Source organism: Schistocerca gregaria, chromosome 1 (assembly GCF_023897955.1).
Source record: "Schistocerca gregaria isolate iqSchGreg1 chromosome 1, iqSchGreg1.2, whole genome shotgun sequence".
Taxonomy (NCBI): Eukaryota; Metazoa; Arthropoda; class Insecta; order Orthoptera; family Acrididae; genus Schistocerca; species Schistocerca gregaria.
In genome coordinates, this window is record NC_064920.1 from 627487869 (window position 1) to 627510202 (window position 22334).

At 41.8% G+C, this 22334-nt stretch overlaps 2 protein-coding genes across 5 annotated transcripts in view; one reads left to right on the forward strand and one right to left on the reverse strand.

The window, feature by feature from the left end:
- LOC126359728 (uncharacterized) overlaps window positions 1–16128 on the forward strand; it is a 230326-nt gene extending 214198 nt beyond the window's left edge. Inside the window, exon 7 of the mRNA XM_050007654.1 lies at window positions 15580–16128. The gene's annotated coding sequence lies outside the window, so the exon portion shown is untranslated. The remainder of the gene's footprint in view (window positions 1–15579) is intronic.
- Window positions 1–22334, reverse strand: part of LOC126359655 (calpain-A) — a 573819-nt gene that overhangs the window by 54012 nt on the left and 497473 nt on the right. For all 4 annotated transcript variants that reach the window (XM_050007648.1, XM_050007650.1, XM_050007649.1 and 1 more), the window contains 3 exons: window positions 20992–21160; window positions 16703–16884; window positions 1315–1568 (listed from right to left, as the gene is read on the reverse strand). In XM_050007648.1, the coding sequence (XP_049863605.1) occupies window positions 1315–1568; window positions 16703–16884; window positions 20992–21160 (605 nt within the window). The remainder of the gene's footprint in view (window positions 1–1314; window positions 1569–16702; window positions 16885–20991; window positions 21161–22334) is intronic.

Consider the following 22334-nt stretch of genomic DNA (forward strand, 5'->3'; position numbering starts at 1 on the left):
CAAGTTTCTCTCATGGGACTGCCATTTGGGCCCGATCGTCCAGACACCAGCAGGAGTGGCTACCGAGTGTCACGAAGGTTGGCAACTGTTTGTGGTGGATGTTGGTTGCAAGCAGCTGACCCTCCACTGTCCTCCCTTCAACTGAAGAATAAGGGGCCACTGATGGCAGCTCCTGTGATTACTGATGTGGAGCCAATGGGTTCTGAACTGCCACTCCCCTCCTTGCACTTTGGTTCTTACCCCAGCCTCTGCCATCTTTCAACCCTCCAGTGGAGCCTGTCTGCACTGTCTTCTTCAATGGTCAATCTGCTGCAAGCTCATGCCTACTCTGGATTTGCACCAGATGCCTTAGTATGAACCTGGTCATTTTTAGCTCTACTAGGCCTTTTGAAGGGGACAGAATATAGTATCCCCAGATATCAAATGGCTGCAGATGGGCTAGCATGAGTATCGTAGTGGAATAGTGCCGAATGCTGTCATATGTAAAGCACCGACAATGCAGAGAGAGAGAGAGAGAGAGAGAGAGAGAGAGAGATTGAGATTGAGAGAGAGAGAGAGAGAGAGAGAGAGAGAGGACGGACGGACGGACGGAGGGAGGGGGTCAAGGAACATTAGGTGGTAATGTCATCAGAAAAGGTGTAAAATGATGTTCAAACAGTGTTCATACAAAAGTAATCATCCAAGATAAAATTCAGTACATTTGTCTGCCGCGCATAACAAAGGAAATCAAGAAAAGACAGAGCTTATGCCTGCAATAATAATAGCAGCAGCCCTCTCCATAATGTCTAGTCCAATCATAGTAGCAAATAAACACTGTAACGGTGTGACTCAAGCAAAAATGTATATGTTGGATCTAAATAAATGCAATTTAGAAAAATTACCATGAGTATGTGTGTGTGTGTGTGTGTGTGTGTGTGTGTGTGTGTGTGTGTGTGTGTGTGTGTGTGTGCTTTACAGTTTTTTTGTAAAACTTGCTCATGAAAGTGAGTGCATTAAAGCAACTTCAGTAGTGCTTCTTGCCCAATTAGGTTCCATGTTGCAAAAGGTTAGTAAAATATTAAATCTTGGAGTGAGTGGGAAATCGTTAAGCAGGTACCAACATAGGTTCTTCATTGTCTCTACAGTGTACAAAGCCAACCATGATGTAGTTACTACAGTTTTCTTTGTTATGGAAGAAAATTATTTTTAATAAAAAAGGAAGATGCATATTTTAGTAAAGGATATACATATGTACCATAGAATTGGTTTACAAGTCCCAATGAACTCATACATTTAACTTCATATACCGAGATGATTTACTCCACTAGGTCTTACCCAGATAGTTTCTACAGCCACCGGCAGTAACACCTCTAACCCATTCTCCCTCAAACATACTCATTTCCCATCTTCTTTTCCCTTTTTCAGTTATGTCCTCTTCTGTCAATGAGTCTGGATTTAAATTGCAAATTTCAAGGCGGTGAAAATATGTCTTGAAATCATTATAGGACATCCAGAATTCTCCATCATCATCAAAGGTTAATCCAATTTCTTCTTTCTCACTATCAGGTATAAATCTCCATTCAGGGGACCTACAAATCAGAACAGAGAATTACTGTATTTTTCTTCTATAATGATAAACACCCAAAATGTTTTACGGACAATTTAAACAGGTAACCCAGCAAATAGTTGAGGTACGACACTTGCATGGCTAATTACACTGTGTTGGCACAGCACTTCAACTGGAGTGAAGGAGTTATGTGAGGTGTAATGAGTGTGGGAAGAATGGAGGTGGCAAATGGGAGGGAAAGTTGAGGAAGGTTGGAAACAGTGACAGGTAGGAATGCTGCACCCAAGAGCCCATTCTGGTTTCACATAGACAAATTGGACACAGTGCACAATGACATGGAGACACAGTCTGAGAGGGAGGTAGAACAGAGGAAGAGGATGATTGCAGCAATGAGGTTGTGAGTTCAGGATGAGTGAGGTCAGAGTTTCCATTTCAAGTTGTTTTATGTGAAACATTTGGCAAACAAACAGTATAACATCATGTTTATTTCTTTCAAACAATACTGCCAACCAAAACTGTGTGCAATTGTAGTCACTTGCCATTACAGTATGAGAAGTTTCATTTGTCTTACACTTATGTAATTTTAAAATAGGAACAGAAAAACGATGCCAAAAATATATTGTTTGAAACCAGAAGATGTAAAATGATGTAACAAGCATCCTTTTGATACTGAATCTAATATCCAACTTACTGTTTTCTTGACAGAAGCTTTAAAGTGAAAACTAACAGGACAGTTTACTAGTTAATTAACAATACATTAAATATTTGAACTATTTTTGGCAGAACATAATGAATGAATGAATATAAAACTAATATAGTATGACAGAAGCTAAACAAACTGCTTTACCAAAAGACTTAACATGTACAAAATTTCATTTATTTCTGCAACAGCAGCACTATTGATCAAAATGGAAAACAATAAGAAACGTGGAAAACGAATTAATGTTAAGGAGAGAGAAACAAAACCTTTAAGGTTTGCCTTTGATAATATCATTTTGTCAAGAGTATCAAGGGTCATGAATATCAACTGATAATGTTTTGAAACAAGGTTATAAATTTAACACAAAGCAGAGTAAAACAAGGATTATAGAATGCAGTCAAATTAAACCAGGTGAAATGAGGGAGTAGATCTGGAACTGAGACATTGAAACTAAGTTGGTTCTTATTTTTTGTGCAGCAAAATAAAGATGCTAATAAGCACTAAAAACTCAGGTGTTCCAAAGTCTTTACAGAAAGGATTTGAGTGGAGTGTGGCCTTATATGAACAATAAGCAATACAGCAATGTGAGAGTAAAGTACAGTACAGTACTACAGAAGAATATCGAAGACTAGATGAGTATGTTGGAAAGCTAATGGTAAGGTGCTCAATCTAAATGAGGAGAAATGAAATTTATGGCACAATCCAGTTAAAAGGACAGATTGATTGATATGACACATTCAGAAGTGATCTTCTAATTGATGGACCATGTAGAAGAACTGAGGCTCAAGTCTGGCAGTTTAATTGACCAAGCACTGGATCATGGTTACCACAAGTCTCCACATGTGACATTCCATGATATTTTCCTGATTTCCATGGAAGTTTTAGGATTTTTCCCTGACAAATTTTGAGATTTCAAGGGTAAGTCTTTGCAGGTATGGTACAAGAAACAGTAGTGCGAATTAGGAAATATTTAAAAAACTTGCAAGCTGATGGCGTTTCCTGATGTGAGAAGAAATCTTAAGTGCTAACATTAACATCTTATATGATGAACTGTCTTTAGATGGAGAAAGCAAGCCAAATGGTGTGTGTGTTTCATTAAGACCACTGGTGATGTTTTATTTCAATAAAACTAAACACATTTGGTGACAAAAATGTGCATTTCCTTGGAGTCACAAGACAAATTTAAAATATCTTCACTGGTTTCAGAAATAATCTCAGAAAAAAGTATGTCTGTTGAAAGAAGTGTATAAGGCAGGAAATAATTATGTAAACCAACACTATAGTGACCACTAATAAAATGTTAGTTCTACTGTTTGTTATTGTCAGTTATTACCCACCGAGTTATACCTATTATTTTACAGGTATTGTATGATTTGGCCATCGAGAAATATGTGAGTGCATAGTGTACAAACTGCCAGTGAGCGACACAATTTTCCCCTTCTTATCGTCCAATCTTCCTAACATATAAACTACTTTTGAAGTGTCAAAATGTACTAGAAAAAATAAAATGTCTATAAAACACCATCTGTACAATGTACTTGTGGTGAGAGAGTCACAACTCTTGAATTCCATAACCCATGGCCTGAGGAGCACGACAGTCCAGCCTTTTTTTTTTGTGTGTGGTTTTAGGGCGCACAACTAGAATGGTCATTAGCGCCCTAACTAATTTAGGAATGTACCGCGAGGCACAAGGTTAAAACAGCAATTAAAAGGAACAACACTATAAAAGACGTATTAACAGATATAGGATTAAAAAACTACAGCATGATCAAACGTCCTTAGACAGGTGTGTCAAGTTGATAAAACGAAGAAAACGAGCAGCAGCTCCTGGGTCATCCGCTAAAATGGCATCCAGAGTACATGGCAGGCCAAGATCAAGACGCAGCGTAGTAAAATCCGGACAGGACGTTAAAATGTGGCAGACCGTCAGCAATTGCCCACATGGACAGAACGGCGCCGGCGCTGCCGTCAGCAGATGGTGATGGCTGAACTGGCAGTGTCCAATTCGTAGCCGGGCCAAAACGACCTCCTCCCGCCGAGAAGGATGTGAGGAGGACGTCCAAGCTACGGGAAGAGGTTTCAAGGCCCGAAGCTTGTTGTCCCTAAGTGCAGCCCAATCGGCATGCCACAGCGATAAAATGCGCCGACAAATGATCGTGCTACAATCTGATGAAGGGACACAACAAGAAGCCGTTCGAGGCTGGAGGACCGCAGCCTTGGCCGCGGCATCTGCAGCTTCGTTCCCAGGGATACCGACATGGCCAGGAACCCACATAAAGCTAACTGGAGACCCGTCGTCCACAAGCTGCTGAAGACGGATCACTGAGGCTCTGGATAGTGATCAGAGAATCGGAGCAGATGACATAAGCAGAATGTTGATGGCGGCAGACGTAAAGAACAGCCTGGTAGAGGGCAAAGAGCTAAGCTGTGAAGATCGAACAATGGGCATGTAGCCGGTATTTGAAACTTTGTGCACCGACAATAAAAGAACACCCGACCCCGTCATTGGTCTTAGAGCCATCTGTATAAATGAAGGTCATATTAATGAACTTCAAACGAAGTTCGACAAAACAGGAGTGGTATACTGAACCGGGGGTAACATTCTTTGGGAGCGAGCGGAGGTCAAGGTGAACGCGAACCTGAGCCAGGAGCCAAGGTGGCGTGTGGCTCTCGTCCACTCTAAAGGTTGCAGGGAGTGAAAAATGAAGGTGTTGGAGGAGGCGACAAAGCGAACTCCAGGGGGTAGCAGGGCAGAGACATACAACCCGTATTGATGGTCGAGAGAGTCGTCAAAAAAGGAATGATACGATGGGTGGTCGGGCATTGACAGTAGCCGACAGGCGTAACGACAAAGCAGCATATCGCGCCGGTAGGTGAGTGGCAATTCACCGGCTTCAGCATGAAGACTCAACGGGACTAGTTTAAAACGCTCCGATCGCAAGACGTAAACCCCGATGTTGTATGGAGTTGATGCGGCGTAACATGGATGGACGGCCGTGCAGAGGAGTATACAAAGCACCCATAATCCAGCTTGGAGCGGACGATCGACCGATATAGGCGAAGTAGGATGGTTCGATCCGCTCCCCGCAACGTGCCACTGAGAACACGGAGGACATTTAGAGAACGGGTACTAAGGGCAGCCAAATATGACACATGTGGAGACCAACTAAGTTTCCTGTCAAATGTAAGACCTAAAAATGTTGTTGTCTCCACGAATGGGAGAGCAATGGGACCGAGTCGTAAGGACAGTGGGAGAAACTCTTTGTAGCGCCAGAAGTTAATACAGACCGTCTCCTCGGCAGAAAAACTGAAGCCATTGGTGACACTCCAGGAATAAAGACGGTGAAGAGAACGCTGAAGACAGCGCTCCAGGAAACATGTACGCTGGGCGCTGCAATAGATGGTAAAATCATCCAAGAAAAGGAAGCCTGATACATCAGCTGGGAGGCAATCCATTATTGGATTGATCGCTATGGCGAAGAGAGAGACGCTCAAGACTGAGCCCTGTGGCACCCCATTCACCTGGCGAAAGGTGTTGACAGGACAGAAGCCACACGTACCCTGAACTGTCGATCCATTAAAAAGAAACGAATAAAAAGAGGGAGGCGACCGCGAAAGCCCCATGTATGCATGGTGCAGAGAATGCCTGCTCTCCAACAGGTGTCGTAAGCATTCTCCAAATCAAAGAATACAGCCGTGGTCGGGCGCTTCCGCAAGAAGTTATTCATAATGAAGGTCGACAGGGTAACCAGATGGTCAACAGCAGAGCGGCGCCTACAGAATCCACATTGTACATTGGTAAGTAGGCATCGAGATTCGAGCAGCCAGACCAACCAAGAGTTAACCATTCGCTCCATCACCTTACAGACACAGCTGGTAAGCGAGATGAGTCGATAATTGGAAGGCAAGTGCTTGTCCTTCCCCAGCTTAGGAATTGGTACAACAATAGACTCGCGCCAGCATGCAGGAACATGTCCCTCAATCCAGATGCGATTGTAAGTACGAAGAAGAAAACCTTTACCCGCAGGAGAAAGGTTCCGCAGGAGAAAGGTTCTTCAGCATCTGAATATGAATAGAATCAGGCCCTGGAGCGGAGGACCGTGACCGGGCAAGTGCATTTTCGAGTTCCCGCATGGTGAATGGGGCATTGTAGTTTTCACAATTCGAGGAATGGAAATTAGGTGGCCGAGCCTCCTCTGCCTGTTTTCAGGGGAGGAAGGCAGGGGGATAATGAGCGGAGCTCTAAACCTCTGCGAAAAAGCGGCCAAAGGCATTGGAGACATCCTCAGGGGCCACAAGGACGTCATTCGCGACCATCAAGCCAGAAACTGGTGAGTGGACCTTAGTGCCAGATAGCCGGCGCAGGCTACCCCAGACAACAGAAGGAGTAAAACTGTTGAAGGTGCTTGTGAAAGCAGCCCAGCTGGCTTTCTTGCTTTCTTTAAAAATACGACGACACTGCGCACGTAATCGTTTATAATTGATACAATTCGCCACTGTAGGGTGGCGATTAAAGGTGCGTAAAGCACGTCGACGAGCACGTAAGGCGTCTCTACATGCTGCGGTCCACCAGGGGACCGGTACGCGGCGTGGAGAAGAAGTAGTGTGAGGGATGGAATATTCAGCAGCAGTGAGAATGACTTCCGTGAGGTGTGCGGCCTGACTATCGCAGCTTGTGAAGGTTTGATCCTGAAAGGTCGCCCTGGAAGTGAAGAGCCCCCAGTCTGCTTTGGAGATGTTCCAACTAGTTGAGCACGGAGAGGGGGTATGATGCAGGAGATGGATAACACACGGGAAGTGGTTGCTCGAATATGTATCAGAAAGTGCATACCACTCAAACCGGCGTGCAAGTTGGGTAGTACATACAGAGAGGTCTAAATGGGAACAGGTGTGAGAGGTGTCTGAAAGGAAAGTAGGGGCGCCAGTATTGAGGCAGACAAGATTGAGCTGGTTGAAAACGTCTGCTAACAGGGAGCCCCTCGGACAGGATGCTGGAGAGCCCCAAAGAGGATGGTGAGCATTGAAGTCTCCAGTTAACAAAAATGGTGCAGGGAGCTGAGCAATAATTTGTATCATGTCTGCCCTGGTAACAGCAGACGACGATGGAGTGTAAACGGTACAGATGGAAAATGTAAAAGTGGGGAGAGTAATGCGGACGGCAACTGCCTGCAGGCCGGTGTGCAATGTGATGGGATTATAGTAGATATCATCCCGGACCAGCAACATAATCCCTCCATGAGCTGGAATACCTGCCACAGGGGGTAGGTCAAAACGCACAGCGTTGTAGTGTGCCAAGGCAATTTGATCGCATGGGCGTAGCTTCGTTTCCTGGAGGGCTACGACGAGCTGACGGTGCGAGCGGAGCAGCAATTTCAAGTCATCTCGGTTGGAACGAATGCTGCGAATATTCTGGTGAATAAGTGCCATCGTGAGATGAAGAAGATGCAAGTCACCTCTAAGGCCGCTGAGGGACCGGCTTCGAGAATGCACTGCCGCCGCTAGCAGGAGGCGGACAGTCATCGTCCATTTGTTCTATAGGTTCATCGGCCATCTTGTGAAGATGGCCGGAAGGGGGAGCTTCCTCCGCTGGTGAATGTCCAGATGTTCGGCTACCAGCGGTGCGGCCAGGCGAAACGGATGACGTCCCGGGGCAGCAACCGCTGGGGAGCGCAGGAGGAGAAATGCGCTGTGGCGGGGAAGGATAACTGTGCTTCCTACGAGCCTTCTTGGAAGGCCGTTTTGTGGAAGGATTGGTCGATGGCTGAGGGTTCGAGGTACGTAGAAGGTCTGCACGAGACGGTTCTTTCTTGAAGGCCCGTGCTTCCGACTTCTGGGGCTTCGTCCTGGCAGAAGCTGATAAAAGTGCTTGTGTCGAAGGGGCGACAGGAGGAAGAGGAGACGTCGACCGGGCGATCTTAGCACTGGCCGAACGGACGACCGTAGTGCTCAAGGTCAGATCGCATGTCTGCGGCGCCACCTCCCTGGTAGTCAGAGGAGAGGCGAGGACAGTACTGCACTTCCCCGCTGGGAGCAACGTGGGCTTCCTCCTAGCGAATCGCTTGCGAGCAGCCGAGGTGGAGACTCTCTCTTTGACCCGAATTTCTTGGATACAGCGTTCTTCCTTGTAGACGAACAGTCGCGGGAGGGCGCTCCATGGTCACCGCGACAGTTCACACAACGAGGAGACGGAGGTGGACAGTCACCCTCATGGGCATCCCTGCCACAAGTCACACATGTAGCCGCATTGGAACAAGAATGGCGAGTGTGATTGAAACGCTGACACTGGTAGCAGCGCGTAGGTGTCGGGACATAGGGACGAACAGAAATAACCTCGTAGCTCGCTTTGATGCGCGACGGCAGCTGAACACTATCAAAGGTCAAGAAAAGTGTCCGGGTCGGTACAAGGTCATTGTTGACCTTGTTCATGACCCTATGGACAGCCGTCATGCCCTGCTCAGCGAGGAAAGATTGAATCTACTTGTCAGTCAGTCCGTCGAGTGATCTAGTATAGACCACTCCACGTGACGAATTCAAAGTGCGGTGAGCCTCCACCCGGACAGGGAATGTGTACAGGAGTGTGGCCCGAAGCAGTTTTTGTGCCTGAAAGGTGCTCTCAGTTTCTAGTAACAAGGTACCGTTACGCAACCTGGTACAAGACTTGACCGATCCGACTATGGCATCTACGCCCTTCTGGGTAACAAAAGGGTTGACAGAGGAAAAATCCTCAGATCGAGAAACTAAGAGGAACTGTGGGGCAGGCGGTAGTACTTTTGTCACTGGTGGCTGGTTAAGTTTCCGTTTGTGGGCAGAAGTCGAGAGAGAAGAAGAAGAGAAATCCATTGTGGAGGAATCCCCCATGATTGCCAGTGTCTCCGATGGCGCGCTCCTTCCTTATGGGGACCCTCTCAGAGGGCACTCCCGCCTTAGGTGATTGTTCACACCTCAGGTCACACCTCCCGAGAAACGGACGGAGGGACCAATCGGCATGGTCGGAAGGTGTCAGCTCAGGCAATCGCCCCTCCCTGGGTCTGGCCTTTACCAGGGGGTACGTGTGTGCCTTACTTGTCTACACAGGGCGGGGAATTACGCATTACCCCGTCACCGGCTACGCGTGCGAACATGTGGGTCGGCCTTCAGGCACGCACAGGGAGGACAGAACAAGAGGAAAAAGAAAGGAGAGGGAAAGAAAGGACATACTGTCTCAAACACCGAAGCGGAGACCAGAGGAGGAGGAGGAGGCGGCAAGGAGGAGAAGGAGGCAAGGAGAAGGAGGCAAGGAGAAGGAGGCAAGGAGGAGAAGGAGGCAAGGAGGAGAAGGAGGCAAGGAGAAGGAGGCAAGGAGAAGGAGGCAAGGAGAAGAGTAAGTAAGACAGTGAGATGGAGAAGAACAAAGAAAGGAACCAACCAAAGGAAGGAAGAAACCAGAAGAAGTGAAAAACCAAAATGAACGCAAATATAGGTCGTGAAACCGTCCATCTCTGGACGCAGGCACTAACTACCTCCTTCAGGGGGAGGGACTCCTTTTAGTCGCCTCTTACGACAGGCAGGAATACCTCGGGCCTATTCTAACCCCCGGACCTGCAGGGGGACCACAGTCCTGTGTCTATGGACAAACCAAGAAAATGGGCAGGGCCTGCACGTTAGTGGGAACCAAATGGCTTCAGATTGACAAGCCCCATCCATTTCAGATACCTGCAGAAACAGCTTGCGGTTTTGGCCCACTGTGGGTATCCACTCATGTGGCAAGCTATTCATGAGTCACAGACATCCTGTCAAAGACTGCTGTGATCAATCCATGCAACAGACAGCTTGTTCATGAAGATGACTGCTAAACTACAGACAGGAATGTAGAAAAAAACAGTCATCCTCTCACAACTAAATTTTCTGCCATAGCTTTTGTCAGAAAACGAGCCACACACATTCACACAGTAGCTGACACACAACTCGTGCACACACAACTACTGTCTAAGGCTGCTGTGTCTACAGTCTCTGAGAATCAGATCCAAACAAACCACTCCTCGTGCCTCCTGTTGGCAGCTGCTAGGCTAGTGACAAGAAGTGGTGGCAGCACTGACTGCAAGCTGAGGAGTGGTAAGAAGGGGAGTAGCAGTAGTAATGAGGAAGTAGGGAAGTGGCCTGCACCAAGCCAGTGACGATTTATGACACCCCAGTAATAAAACAATTTCATCTACTGAGACAAAAACGAGCTTTTTCCAGTATTTTTTTCCAAATTTCCATGATATTTCCCTAATTTTCCTGATGTGTTTGAAATTCCCTGATATTCCCTGATTTCCAGAACCTATATAATGTCACATACACTCTCAATCTGTGAAGTTTCCTCTCCTCCTCTCCTGGGGGATTCACTTCTCTTATGTCAAGTAATTTAAAAGCGTAAAGCTGTTCTCTAGTGCTGTTTATGAACTAAGTAAATTTTCACAATGAAGCTTCCAAGGTGTATGAAGCAGAATGTTAAAAATCGATATGTACCTTGTAATACAGTTTCTGATAAGAATGACACCACACTACATACTTCTAAAGCAGTGGTTCCTGATCCTGGATGAGATTGTGTGTCACGCAATACTGGAAACAATATTTAGGATCCAATGGAACATTAGATTGTAAAAGAAATTAATATTCCTATTTTCAAAGTGAAATAATTTATAATACCTAGTTAACATTCAAACAGTAAACTCAGGCTTTTAATACTCTTTTCACTAAATCAAAAAATTATGAGTCAATGAGGTGTTTGGTTAAGCTTATTTATAATAATTCCTTTTATATTTTGTTTGTCATCTGCCATGGAACATTGAAAGTAATATATCAGTTTCATTCAGATCTTCAATTGCCACCATATTCAAAAGTCATCTTTCACACCTGTAAGCCCTGGCAAATGGAAACAGTATTCTTAAGAGTTCTTCCAATAATAATAGCTGCTAAAGACAGACTATTCACTAGAACGATACCAGTTCTGATGTATGAACATCTGTTTATAATGTGTTTCTTTTTCAAGATCCAAGAAAATTTTATCTTTTCTCACTACCAGAAAATATTTTTTCATCCACTGAAACTGGTCTTATTACTCAGACCAAATTTTCAAATCTGAGAAGAAATGTACTATGAGAATTTTTCACTGAAGGCTAATGAATTCTACCATCGGATGGGCACAAAAGGCAATAAATACACTACCTAATAAAAAAAAGTGAAGCACCCAGGAAACATGGTTGGACATCAGTGTAACTTCGTACATTACACACCATTGGCAGGTATGTAAATTATCAGACTGCATTATCTCCGACAAGCTGAATGTATGCAAGAGTGCATTAGTGTCATTCATGTTGAGTTTTGTTAGCAGGTCTGGTATGGTATATAAAGGGCATGAACAGCATCATACATTCATTGGTCACTGTGAGTAACACACAGATGCCATGTACTTGTGTGATGCAGAATAATCAGCACCCAGTCGAATTTGAAAGACCCTCAGTGAGAGTCTGCACTTGGCAGACTGTTCTCCTTGTGTAACATCCAGACTTGTGGGGCATTTAGAAGTGACAGTGGCCCGCATATTTGTCGCAAGGTTCCAGCCATCTGCATCCGACCACCACTAAGAAAAATTGCTGCACTGTGCACAAAGCACACAATAACTCCTTCACATCAGCACCTGCCATCTGAGAACAAGGAACTGACTCCCTGCAACTTTCTGTCATCCTACACCATTGGTCAGTGACTAGCAGGACTAGGGGTTTACCGTTCTATCCATAGGCTGCCATTAATGCCAATACAAAAATGGCTTCATTCCAAGTGTTGGCATCACTGGGAAGTAATGGCTGCTGCTGAATGATGTGGCTCTGTATTTAACAATTAATCCTGGTTCTGCACTACTACAGATGAAAATCACCAGCAATAATGGTAGTGACATGGAAGAGTTCCAGTTCTTCAAAAGTTTTGGAAAGGCAATGCATTGTTGCTCCTGGATTCAGTGTTTGGGGAGCCAATTGGTACAACTTCAGGAAATTACTCATAGTGATTTAAGGATTTGTGATGGCACAACAGAACTTCATGAACATCCTACATCCTTGTTCATTACCTCTCATGCAACAGTATGATGGTGCCCACAACAATGCTCACCCACACATGGCACATGCCTATATGAACTATCTGCATGATGATCGGGTACTCCCATAGGCAGCAAGATCCAGATCTGTCCCTGATAGAACACACATGAGATCAGTTCAAACAACTCCAGCACACCTCCAGTATCTATGTTATCAAGTACCAGTGATAACAGTTGTTGGCCAGCTTCCCTCAGTAGAGGATACAATGGCTTTCCCAAACCCTTCCTCACCAAATCAATGCCTGCAGCATACAGGCCATAATGGATGCAATATGGTACAAATAAGTGAGGTCATACTGAAAAGGTCTTTGTAAATTTAACTATTTTTGTTCTCATTGAAATAATGTCACATACACTCTCAACCTGTGAAGTTTCCTCTCGTCCTCTCCTGGGGGATTCACTTCTCTTTTGTTAAGTAATTTAAAAGCGTAAAGCTGTTCTCTAGTGCTGTTTATGAAGTAAATAAATTTTCACAATGAAGCTTCCAAGGTGTATGAAGCAGAATGTTAAAAATAGATTTTTTATTAACTGTTTTGACTCATGAGAGAGAGAGAGAGAGAGAGAGAGGGAGAGAGGGTTTCTTCAAATACAGTGATCCCTATGAGAGTGGTGCATCTGGGGCTAAAGTATACTCATAGATTCCAAGTAGCATTCATCTTCAAGCACATATCAAATCAGATGTTTCGGCACCTCTGTGATGTTCTCTAGAGAGTCTAACAAATCTGTGACCATTTGTGGTGCCTTTTTATGTATGTCTTAAATATTGTATTTTACTCCTATTTGGTATGGCTGCTACAAACTTGAGCAATATTCTAGGGTGAGTAGCATGTCATTTTGTAGATTGCTTGCATTTTCATATCTTATCAGTGAACCATGGTCTCCCACCTGCTTTACTTAAGAGTGAATCTCTGTGATCATTCCCTTTCATATTCCAAAAAATTAATAAATACGGATATTTCTAAAAGTAGACCGATTCCAGTTGTGAACACTTCATTTCTTCATTTTGTGAGATGAACAATTTTACTGTTGGTCTTTGCAGCACTCTGAAATCTTATCAAGATCTGACTGAATATATGTTCAGCATTTTTTCAGGTAGTACTTCATTTTAGACAACTTCATCATCTCCAAAAGTACTATTAATATTGTCTGCCAGGTTATTTTACTAAAACATGGCCAAGAAGGGTTGAAATAAACTTTCTTGTGGTGTGTCTGAACCTGTGCCTATTTCTATTGAATACTTCTGGCCTCCATCTCTGCTAGCTTCATGCCCCACATCTATCCCTTTCCCCATCCCAAGAGCCTAACCACTCTCATCCTGCATGTACAACCTCTTACCCACAGTCTCCCCTTCTTGTGTTCTGTCTCCCCCTCTCAAATCCACTCCTTCACATCACTGCGATCAGGCATTGCATGAACTCACTTGTGCTGGTGTCCATGTCACATCCCTTCTCCATTCATCTACTGCCTCCCCCTCCCACATTCTTATCATATATACCTGCTGCCTCTCCTTCTCAGCTGGTGTTCAGTATATCATTGGGGGAAAGTGCAAGTTGGTCTTGGATGACCAATGTTGTAGGTATCCATGTCGTTTGGCATGCAGGAGGTCATTCTCTTTGTGGTACCTCATTATGTTTGCTCATGGAATATGTTCAGTGACTCTGCAACAGGTATCCAGGATATCGAACGATAATTTTATGGACCACTTCTGCTACACTTCTTGTAGACAGATGTGACATACTTTCTTCCAACTCCTGGGCGATAGTGTTTTGTTAAAGTTAGCTAAGTCCAATAGTGTGTAAAATCTGACAAGGCCTCAATCAAGTCCTTGAGCCTTATTATTTAGTAAAAACTCTACAGTAACTTCTCACAAATAATCTCGTTCTCAAAATTTCAGTAAATTGTGATGTAACCATCATCAGCCATTTGGTATCCACTTCTGGGTAATAACTGCCCCCAGATATTTCCATTAACTACAGTCTTAAGCAATGTGAATCAACATTGGCCCTACATGCCTTCTAATGTCATCTACCTACCTTCCATAAATTTGTCTTCTCCTATTTCTTGGAGTCCGAAGGGAACTTCCTTTTTCCAATCTATCCTCCATCTCTGTGAGTAATGCACAACTCACTTCCACCATTATTTCATCACTCCGTTATTTATGGCTCCCATTCCATAATCCTTTTTTCATTTATTTGCTCCCCCCCCCCCCCCCCCCCCGCCTCTCTCTCTCTCTCTCTCTCTCTCTCTCTCTCTCTCTCTCTCTCTCTCTCTCTCTCTCTCTCTCTCGAACATCACAGAGGTGCCGAAACATCTGATTTGATATGTGCTTGAAGATGAATGCTACTTGGAATCTATGAGTATACTTTAGCCCCAGATGCACCACTCTCATAGGGATCACTGTATTTGAAGAAACCCTAAATCTTCTTCCTTGTAATGTGTTAGTATATGTTTCATTTATAGCAGGCTGGCATTTCCTTCTCCATAGTATTTTTATTGATCATTAACTTATTTTTAAATCATGAAGGACAATGGCAGTACATAGTTCAAGGTCATACAAGAAGAGTGGTCTTACAATTTGAGCACATTTTTTCATTGTACAGATATGAGAAAAAGACATTGATGGTACGTTTATTGGTGAACCTAACTCTGCCATTCACCTAAAGTAAGTAAAAAAACTAAGGCAACTGACTCTATCCAAACATGATCAAAGGAGATTAATGTTCAACAGATCAATATTTTCAGTGTATCTCACTGCACTGTACAATTCTTGTTAGAGATATAAATTCAAGAAAATCTTGTTTTTCCTGGAGCTCTGCCACCTCTATGAAGTAGTCAGATGAGCCTTGTTGCATGCCATATCACTCATGTGGGAAATGAAATATTGCACAGATAGCAACATTGCAATGTATTGTGTTGTATAATTTACCACCCTGATGAGAAAAGCACTTTAAAAATTCAAAATATTATTAGCCTGATCATTATGCAGAAATATTTTCAGTTTCTTAAAGAAGACCCATGTCTTCCATTTCTGAAGTGTGTGTAGACGTTGTTCCAATTTGGTCAGTGAACTTCCAGTGTCACAAACAGTTTCTCTTATCTTACTATCTTGCCTTGATGTACAAGCAAAATCTATTTGTTTAATCTGATGTACTGTTACACATACCAGAGAATGGGAGAATGGTTTAGTCTTGTTCTAACCTACACTCTCACCTTCATTTTCAGGGACTTCAGACATACGTGGCTCAGGTATGTAAGTTCAAGATTCTGTCAGATATTTGATGCTCACAGTCAGCTCAACTGAGAATCTCCAAGTTTTCTTCCTCTGTACAACTGCAATGGCATGACATTTCTTCACAGAAACAAGTCTTAACCCAACACAAAGATGGAAACCTCAACTGAAGACCACAGAAGACCACAACAGCCAACATAGACAGGAATTCCCAACTGAGCAGACCAAGTGTGTAACAGCTACTAGAAGAACTGAGTACAAATACAACTCTACATGTTAACAGAGCTAGGGCAACTGGGGACAGGAGCGTTGCCACAATTTAACACACAATAAGCAGTCCAAGGGTTAGTGGAGACCTCAGTCAGAAGACAGATTCTGTTAGACAACTGCAAATAATGATGAAGACTGTGAAAGCAGAAGACAGTGAGACAATAACTTAGCTTTAATTTCAAATGAGTAGGAGATTTTGTCCTATTTGGGAATGATCCAGTTCAACCTGGGTTAGTAATAAGTATGATAAAGACATCTTCGTTTTGGTAAGAAGAAAAACAGGTTTTTTTTCATATTCAATTCTAAAGAAAAATTAAAGTTGATTTTTTATTACTGCACTAGTGGTAAACATTTTTAGATGATGGCTAGCATTCACCATCCTGTGGAACAATGAAATGAAAATGCTACAAGCATTCAAAAAAATGTAGTAAACCTTGAGCAACACTGAAAATAGAAACCAGAATCTTCACTTTTTAGCAAAAATAGCTGGTCTTGGAAGAGGTGTTTAATAAAAAACTAGGACAGTCATACAAAAGATAAGTTTTTCTGTCAATTCATTCTTTCCTGCATATATGTTGCTCTTAGCTGACTATTGCTTTTACTTTCACAGTTGTTCTGATTTTGTGTAGTCACCTTCTCACCTTCGCCCACATCTTTATCTCTTTTTCCTGCATCCCCAAAGTTCCCTTAATTTTTTTTCATTTACAAGTCTTATGTATTTATTAGGTATTTCTCTGGATTTTTCATTGGTCTTATTGTTTTTTAATAAAGAACTTTTATTTATAAGAGGACATTTAGTGGTAAAGGGTGAGACAAGATGGTTCAAAAATCATACATAGTACATACTTGTCACTCCATGGTCCATTCCACTCTGCTTCATTTCCCCATGGATTACGGAGACGTATGAGAGGAATTTTTCCTGTCATACGTGGAGTAGCTATGTCAAGATATTTAATTTTTGTTATGCTGTATGCATGGCCTTTCACCAGTCCTTCTGCAGTCTGTGCTTCTGTAATATTTGGATCTGGCTAAAACATAATATTCAATATTTGGTGACAGTTTTTTGAATAATACAAAAACACTAGTTAACAGAACACATTGATATTTTTAAGTATTAGATAAAAAATATAAATTAAAGTTCTTGCTACTGAAAATCACACACATGCAATAAGGGCATTTCAACATTAACTGCAAAATTTACTGTAAATTTTACATGACCATATAATTCGTTTACACAGATATGACAAGCTGTCTCTAGAATACTATGTCTGTCACAACATTACTCCATACTGTACAGAGCTGTTGGCAATGTAAATTACTTTGACTTTATCATTCAATATGTTAGCTGTAATAGCTGTTACTAGAATATTCTTCAAATGATTAAATACATATTAGATTTTAGGATTAATCTTTTGTGCCACTGTTAATATATGCTGTTGTGAAACTAGAAGTTGTTATCTCGCACAACATGCAGACTCTGGTCCAGAGAGCTCACTTCATCTCTTATCCTGGTAACAGCCCAATTGAATTTCAATATTTTGATGACAGTTTCCCCAATCAGTAAATCCATCATGCATTCCAACTGCAGTAAATCTTAACTGAGAAATATAATCTAGGAAATGAAGCACCTACCACCACAAATTATGGGAAGAGCTGTACAAAAATTGTAAACAACAAACATTTGTCTCACTGGTTTATCTTAAATGTGGTGGTTCATTAAGCAGCAAGGTTGTTTTATATGCCTAAGGACACACCTATACATATGCACTGTCTCATCAGATTATTTGGTAATTAACTCTATGGACTATCAAGTGGCATCCATTTAAAGGGGGAGGAAAGCACATAAAAACTGGCAAAAATATCAGTGTTGTGAAATTTGAAATGGCTATGTTGTTTTACTAATGCCCCCAAGTTATGAATAAAGTGTTCTTGTTAGTCTACATAAGTACTGAGAACATTTTTCAGATACTAGCTCAGATCATACATTCATTCAGTCTCCAGTGCTGTCAACAATGGGTTCCAGTAATATACCTTTACCAATCTTAGGAGGTACATATAATCTTGGTGGCACCAATTTTCATGTATATAATTTTATGAGAGAGACTACTGGCAGGCCAAAGGCTCTAGAAGTGTTAGCATTTCTTCATGTAACTCATTTTCGCTGTTCAGGGCCCTTGAAAAGCAGGATTAATAGAGGAGATCCAAATAGTAGGAGAAACTGTCAAGGGTTTGTTTAGTAAGCATGAGATCATTACGGAAACATTCATCCAACTCAAGCAGCAAATGCTACAGGATGGGCAAGATTTGTCACAAAGGTTTACCATTAACATTCCAAGGACCGTGCAACTTAGTACTTCCTCCCTCAGAAATCACACAAAATGGCTATGATGGTAGAATCACAGGAATGCTATCATTCCTTCTGGGCTCATTTGAAAATTTAATGGGAAAGTGGCAAAATGACAATGATACCCAAAGTATACTCCACCATGCGACATAAGGATATTTGTGCAGAACAAATGCACACAGCATGTTATCTTGGTTGCAGAGTCATCATAAGATAAACTAACTTCAGGTGTACCCCACGGAAGTGTGTCGGGACCCTTGCTGTTCATATCGTATATTAACAATCTTGCAGACAATATTAACAGATGAGACAGTTATCTATAATGAAGTACTATCAGAAACAATATCAACAGTAAAACCAAGATTTTTGCAGATGAGGCAGTTATCTATAATTAAGTACTATCAGAAAGAAGCTGCATAAATATGCAGTCAGATTTCAACATGGTGCAGAGATTGCCAACTTAATCTACGTGTTCAGAAATGTAAAAGTTTGCATTCTGAAAGTGAGAAAACGTAGTATCCTATGACTGTAATATCAATAAGTCACCACTGGTCCCAGTCACCACTGGTCCCAGTCACCACTGGTCCCAGTCACCACTGGTCCCAGTCACCACTGGTCCCAGTCACCACTGGAATCGGCCTGGGCGTACAAATTCTTTGGAATAACACTTTGTAGGGATATGAAATGGAATATGAGCAAAGCAGGTGGTAGACTTTGATTTATTGGTAGAATACTGGGGAAGTGCAATCAGTCTACAAATGAGAGGGCTTTCCAATCATTCATGCAACTGGTTCCAGAATATTGCGCAAGTGCTTGGGACATGTACCAGGTAAGACTAACGGGGGGATATTTAACATATACAGAGAGGTGCAGTATGGTCACAGGTTTGTTTAATCTGTGGGATTGTGTCACAGAAATACTGAAAGAACTGAACTGGAAGATTCTTTAAGATAGACAAACTATCCCAAGAAAGTCTGTTGAAGTATTAAGAACTAGCTTTAAATGATGACTCTAGGAATATACTACAAACCACTTGCGTATCACTCGCATAGGGATCATGAGGATAAGGTTAGCATAATTGCAGCACTATGCACAGATGCACTCAAACAGTCGTTCTTCCCATGTTCCACACGTGAATGGAACAGGAAGAAACCCTAGTAACTTGTACAGCAGAATGTATTCTCTACCATGCATCTCACAATGATTTGCAGAGTATAGATATAGATCTAGATAACTTCTGCAGACATGCCAGTTGAAACAGCTGCTCTGTGTATCTTGAACCGAGTGAAGATAGATTGTACTGTGGCTAATACTTAACGTAACTAGAGTTATTACTTTACTAGTGCCTGGTTAACAGCAGTGGGTACATTCTCCCTTAATCAGTCAGCATTCAGTAATTGCTAAAGATGTTCTTTACAGCAGTTTCTCAGACTTATGTGGCTAAGAGTTTTAGGTAAAGAAGAAAGATTAAGCTGTAGTATGCCATTGAAGATGAGATCATTGAAGTTAGAATGCAAGTTCAGGGTGGGCAAGGATCTGAGAGGAATTTGGTTATGTTCTTTTTGAGGTAACCATCATGACATTCAGCTTAAGCTACTTAATGGAACTAAGGAAAACTTAGATCTATTTGACCTTACAGTTGTTTGAATCCAAGTCATTCTGAATGTGATTTCAGTGCGTCACCAACTGTGTCACCTCACTCATCAGAGACACAAGTCCATCCTTAAATACAATGGGAAGTTCTCCATGACTTGGTGGACCATATGCAGGGTGCCATAAATGTTTTTATAAACTTTAATGGCTGATTCCTTGCACATAGGCGACAAAAAAGTATGTGTTCAAAAATCCTTACTATTTCTGTTATTAGTGAAAGAACAGAAAGTTGTAAGAAATGTTTAAAATACCCTCTGCTTGCCTCTTCTAGAATTTTGAAACCCTTTACAACACATGTGGACACTGTCATGTGTTTTGCATGGTTTCATGATACACTGCTAAATGTGCCTGCATTAGAAATTTCTGACGCATACACAGTTGTTTCCTGAGGTTCAGCAGATAATTCAAAGGATTGAGGATGGGAGTTGCACAGGCCATAGAACTCATCCTCCTGTACCTATACATCCATCATTGTAAAGATCATTCACTACATCTCAAACAATGTTACTTTTATGTGCCTGAGTTCCATCTTACATGAACACTGCTTGCTTCTTTGTGTATGTAAAGGCCCATCCTATAGCAAGTTCAGGAATGTTTTTCTTGAAAATTACATGTAAGACATTGATGAACAGCAAATAGTGGTATAGAAGTCTCTTACAATTGCAGGGCATATTTTAACAACAAATTTCTGCTAGTGTCAAGGATGCAATGGAAGCACCAAGAGATTGACTTGTAATAACAATATCACTTGATTATCTAACAAAATAAATTGTAATTGGTAGCTAGAAACTACACTAGTAGTTGGTCAATTTTAAGAGGTCAACATTAAGAAAAGAGCAAAAAGGGGCAAGGTGTGTGTATTGCAGTATCTTATTGTAGCTCATGTTTAACATTTTGAGAGCATTTAATAACAAATAGGTCAATAGGTTTTCATACTAGAACGAACTGTCTTACTTTTGTTACCTTAGGAGGATGGAGTGAAAGGAAATTGTGGGAGGGAGGATTGGGGTTGGTAAAGTGGGTGGAGTCTTTGAAACCTTGTACTTAGTACTCCCATGAGTATGTTAAATGAATATTTAGACTTCATAAGAAATTAAAAAAAAAAAAAGAAAAGAAAAAAAGAAAAAGGAATACAAACCTCAATTGAGCATGCCATTAAAGAGCTGCGTTCATAAGCTTTCAGCATGATTTTGTACAAATTTGGTGGAGCTTCTTTCAGCTCAAACATTTCTGTAACACCACCTGTAAAATCTTCCATTGCCTCACATGTTGTTCCACCTTTAAGTGCCTCATAAGAACCATGTAACCTACAAGAAAGAAAACTGCCACATGAAAGTTTTGAACATGACAGATTTAATTACCTGTAAGTAAAAGGAACAGTTAGCTCATTAAATCTGCTGATAAAAGGTGAATTGAGGTCTCACAAGCACAGACTCTGAATAAAAATTCTAGTTTATGATTGCTCCCATGCCTCAATATCAGAAGTTAACATTTACCTGCAAGACCCATTTTGTCATTCTAGTAATGAAGGCCTTTTTAAAAAATTATGCAGATAACATTGCCCACTTATGTGGACCTAATAAGACCAAATATAAAGATTACGAACTAACATACAGCTAATGTTTAGATCTGAATGACAGGACAGTGAATGATCACTGTATACTATTTCATGTCCCACTAAAACTGTTTAATTTTTGTCATTTACAGTTGCTTAGTATCTACTGCTAGTCTCCAGACTCTACCTTGGGTCTGAACCCAGTTCCTATACGCCAGTTGCTATAAAAGACCACAGTAGCATAACTGAGATAATATCCTATTCAAGCTGTGTTGCAGAAGAATCTATGAAAATACAAACATTGTGCAATGTTGCAGCTGCTCGAAGTAAAGTCTGTTTCTGCATGCATGCAAATCAATTTTTTCAAAAAGATGCAGTGATATTTTGGCACCAGGCTGTATAACAAGATAGCTACAGTAGACATAACTGTTATTTTTAGTGCCTCAAAAACATGACAAAATAGTTATCAAAAACTTCAGATTTTAGTAAAGAACTGTTTTGCCAGTGGCTATCTTGTGCGAGACTATCAAAATTTTGAGTGTGTTGAGCACTATAACTGTTACGTAAGGCCAATCACTATGTCATCAGGAGCCCATGAAAAATTCCTGACCAATGAGGAACATGACTAAATATATCTTATTTCCAGATGAAGCCTTGGGCCAGTTTAAAGTCCCATGGGACCTTTCTCACTATGAGCTGGAGGGTCTGTATTCAGCAATAAGAATTCATAAAATAATAAAATTTTATTTTACTAATTTGCTCTACTCTGATTTTTGAACCATTGTCTGACCAGCGTAATAAACATTAGTTGAGACACAAAAGCTAATGTCACAGTCTTTTACTGTCTCCTTTCACAAAAAAGCCTCATCTAGTACTAGCACCAACAGTCAGTCTTTCCTTCCCCTCTGGTACAATATGTCTCTCTT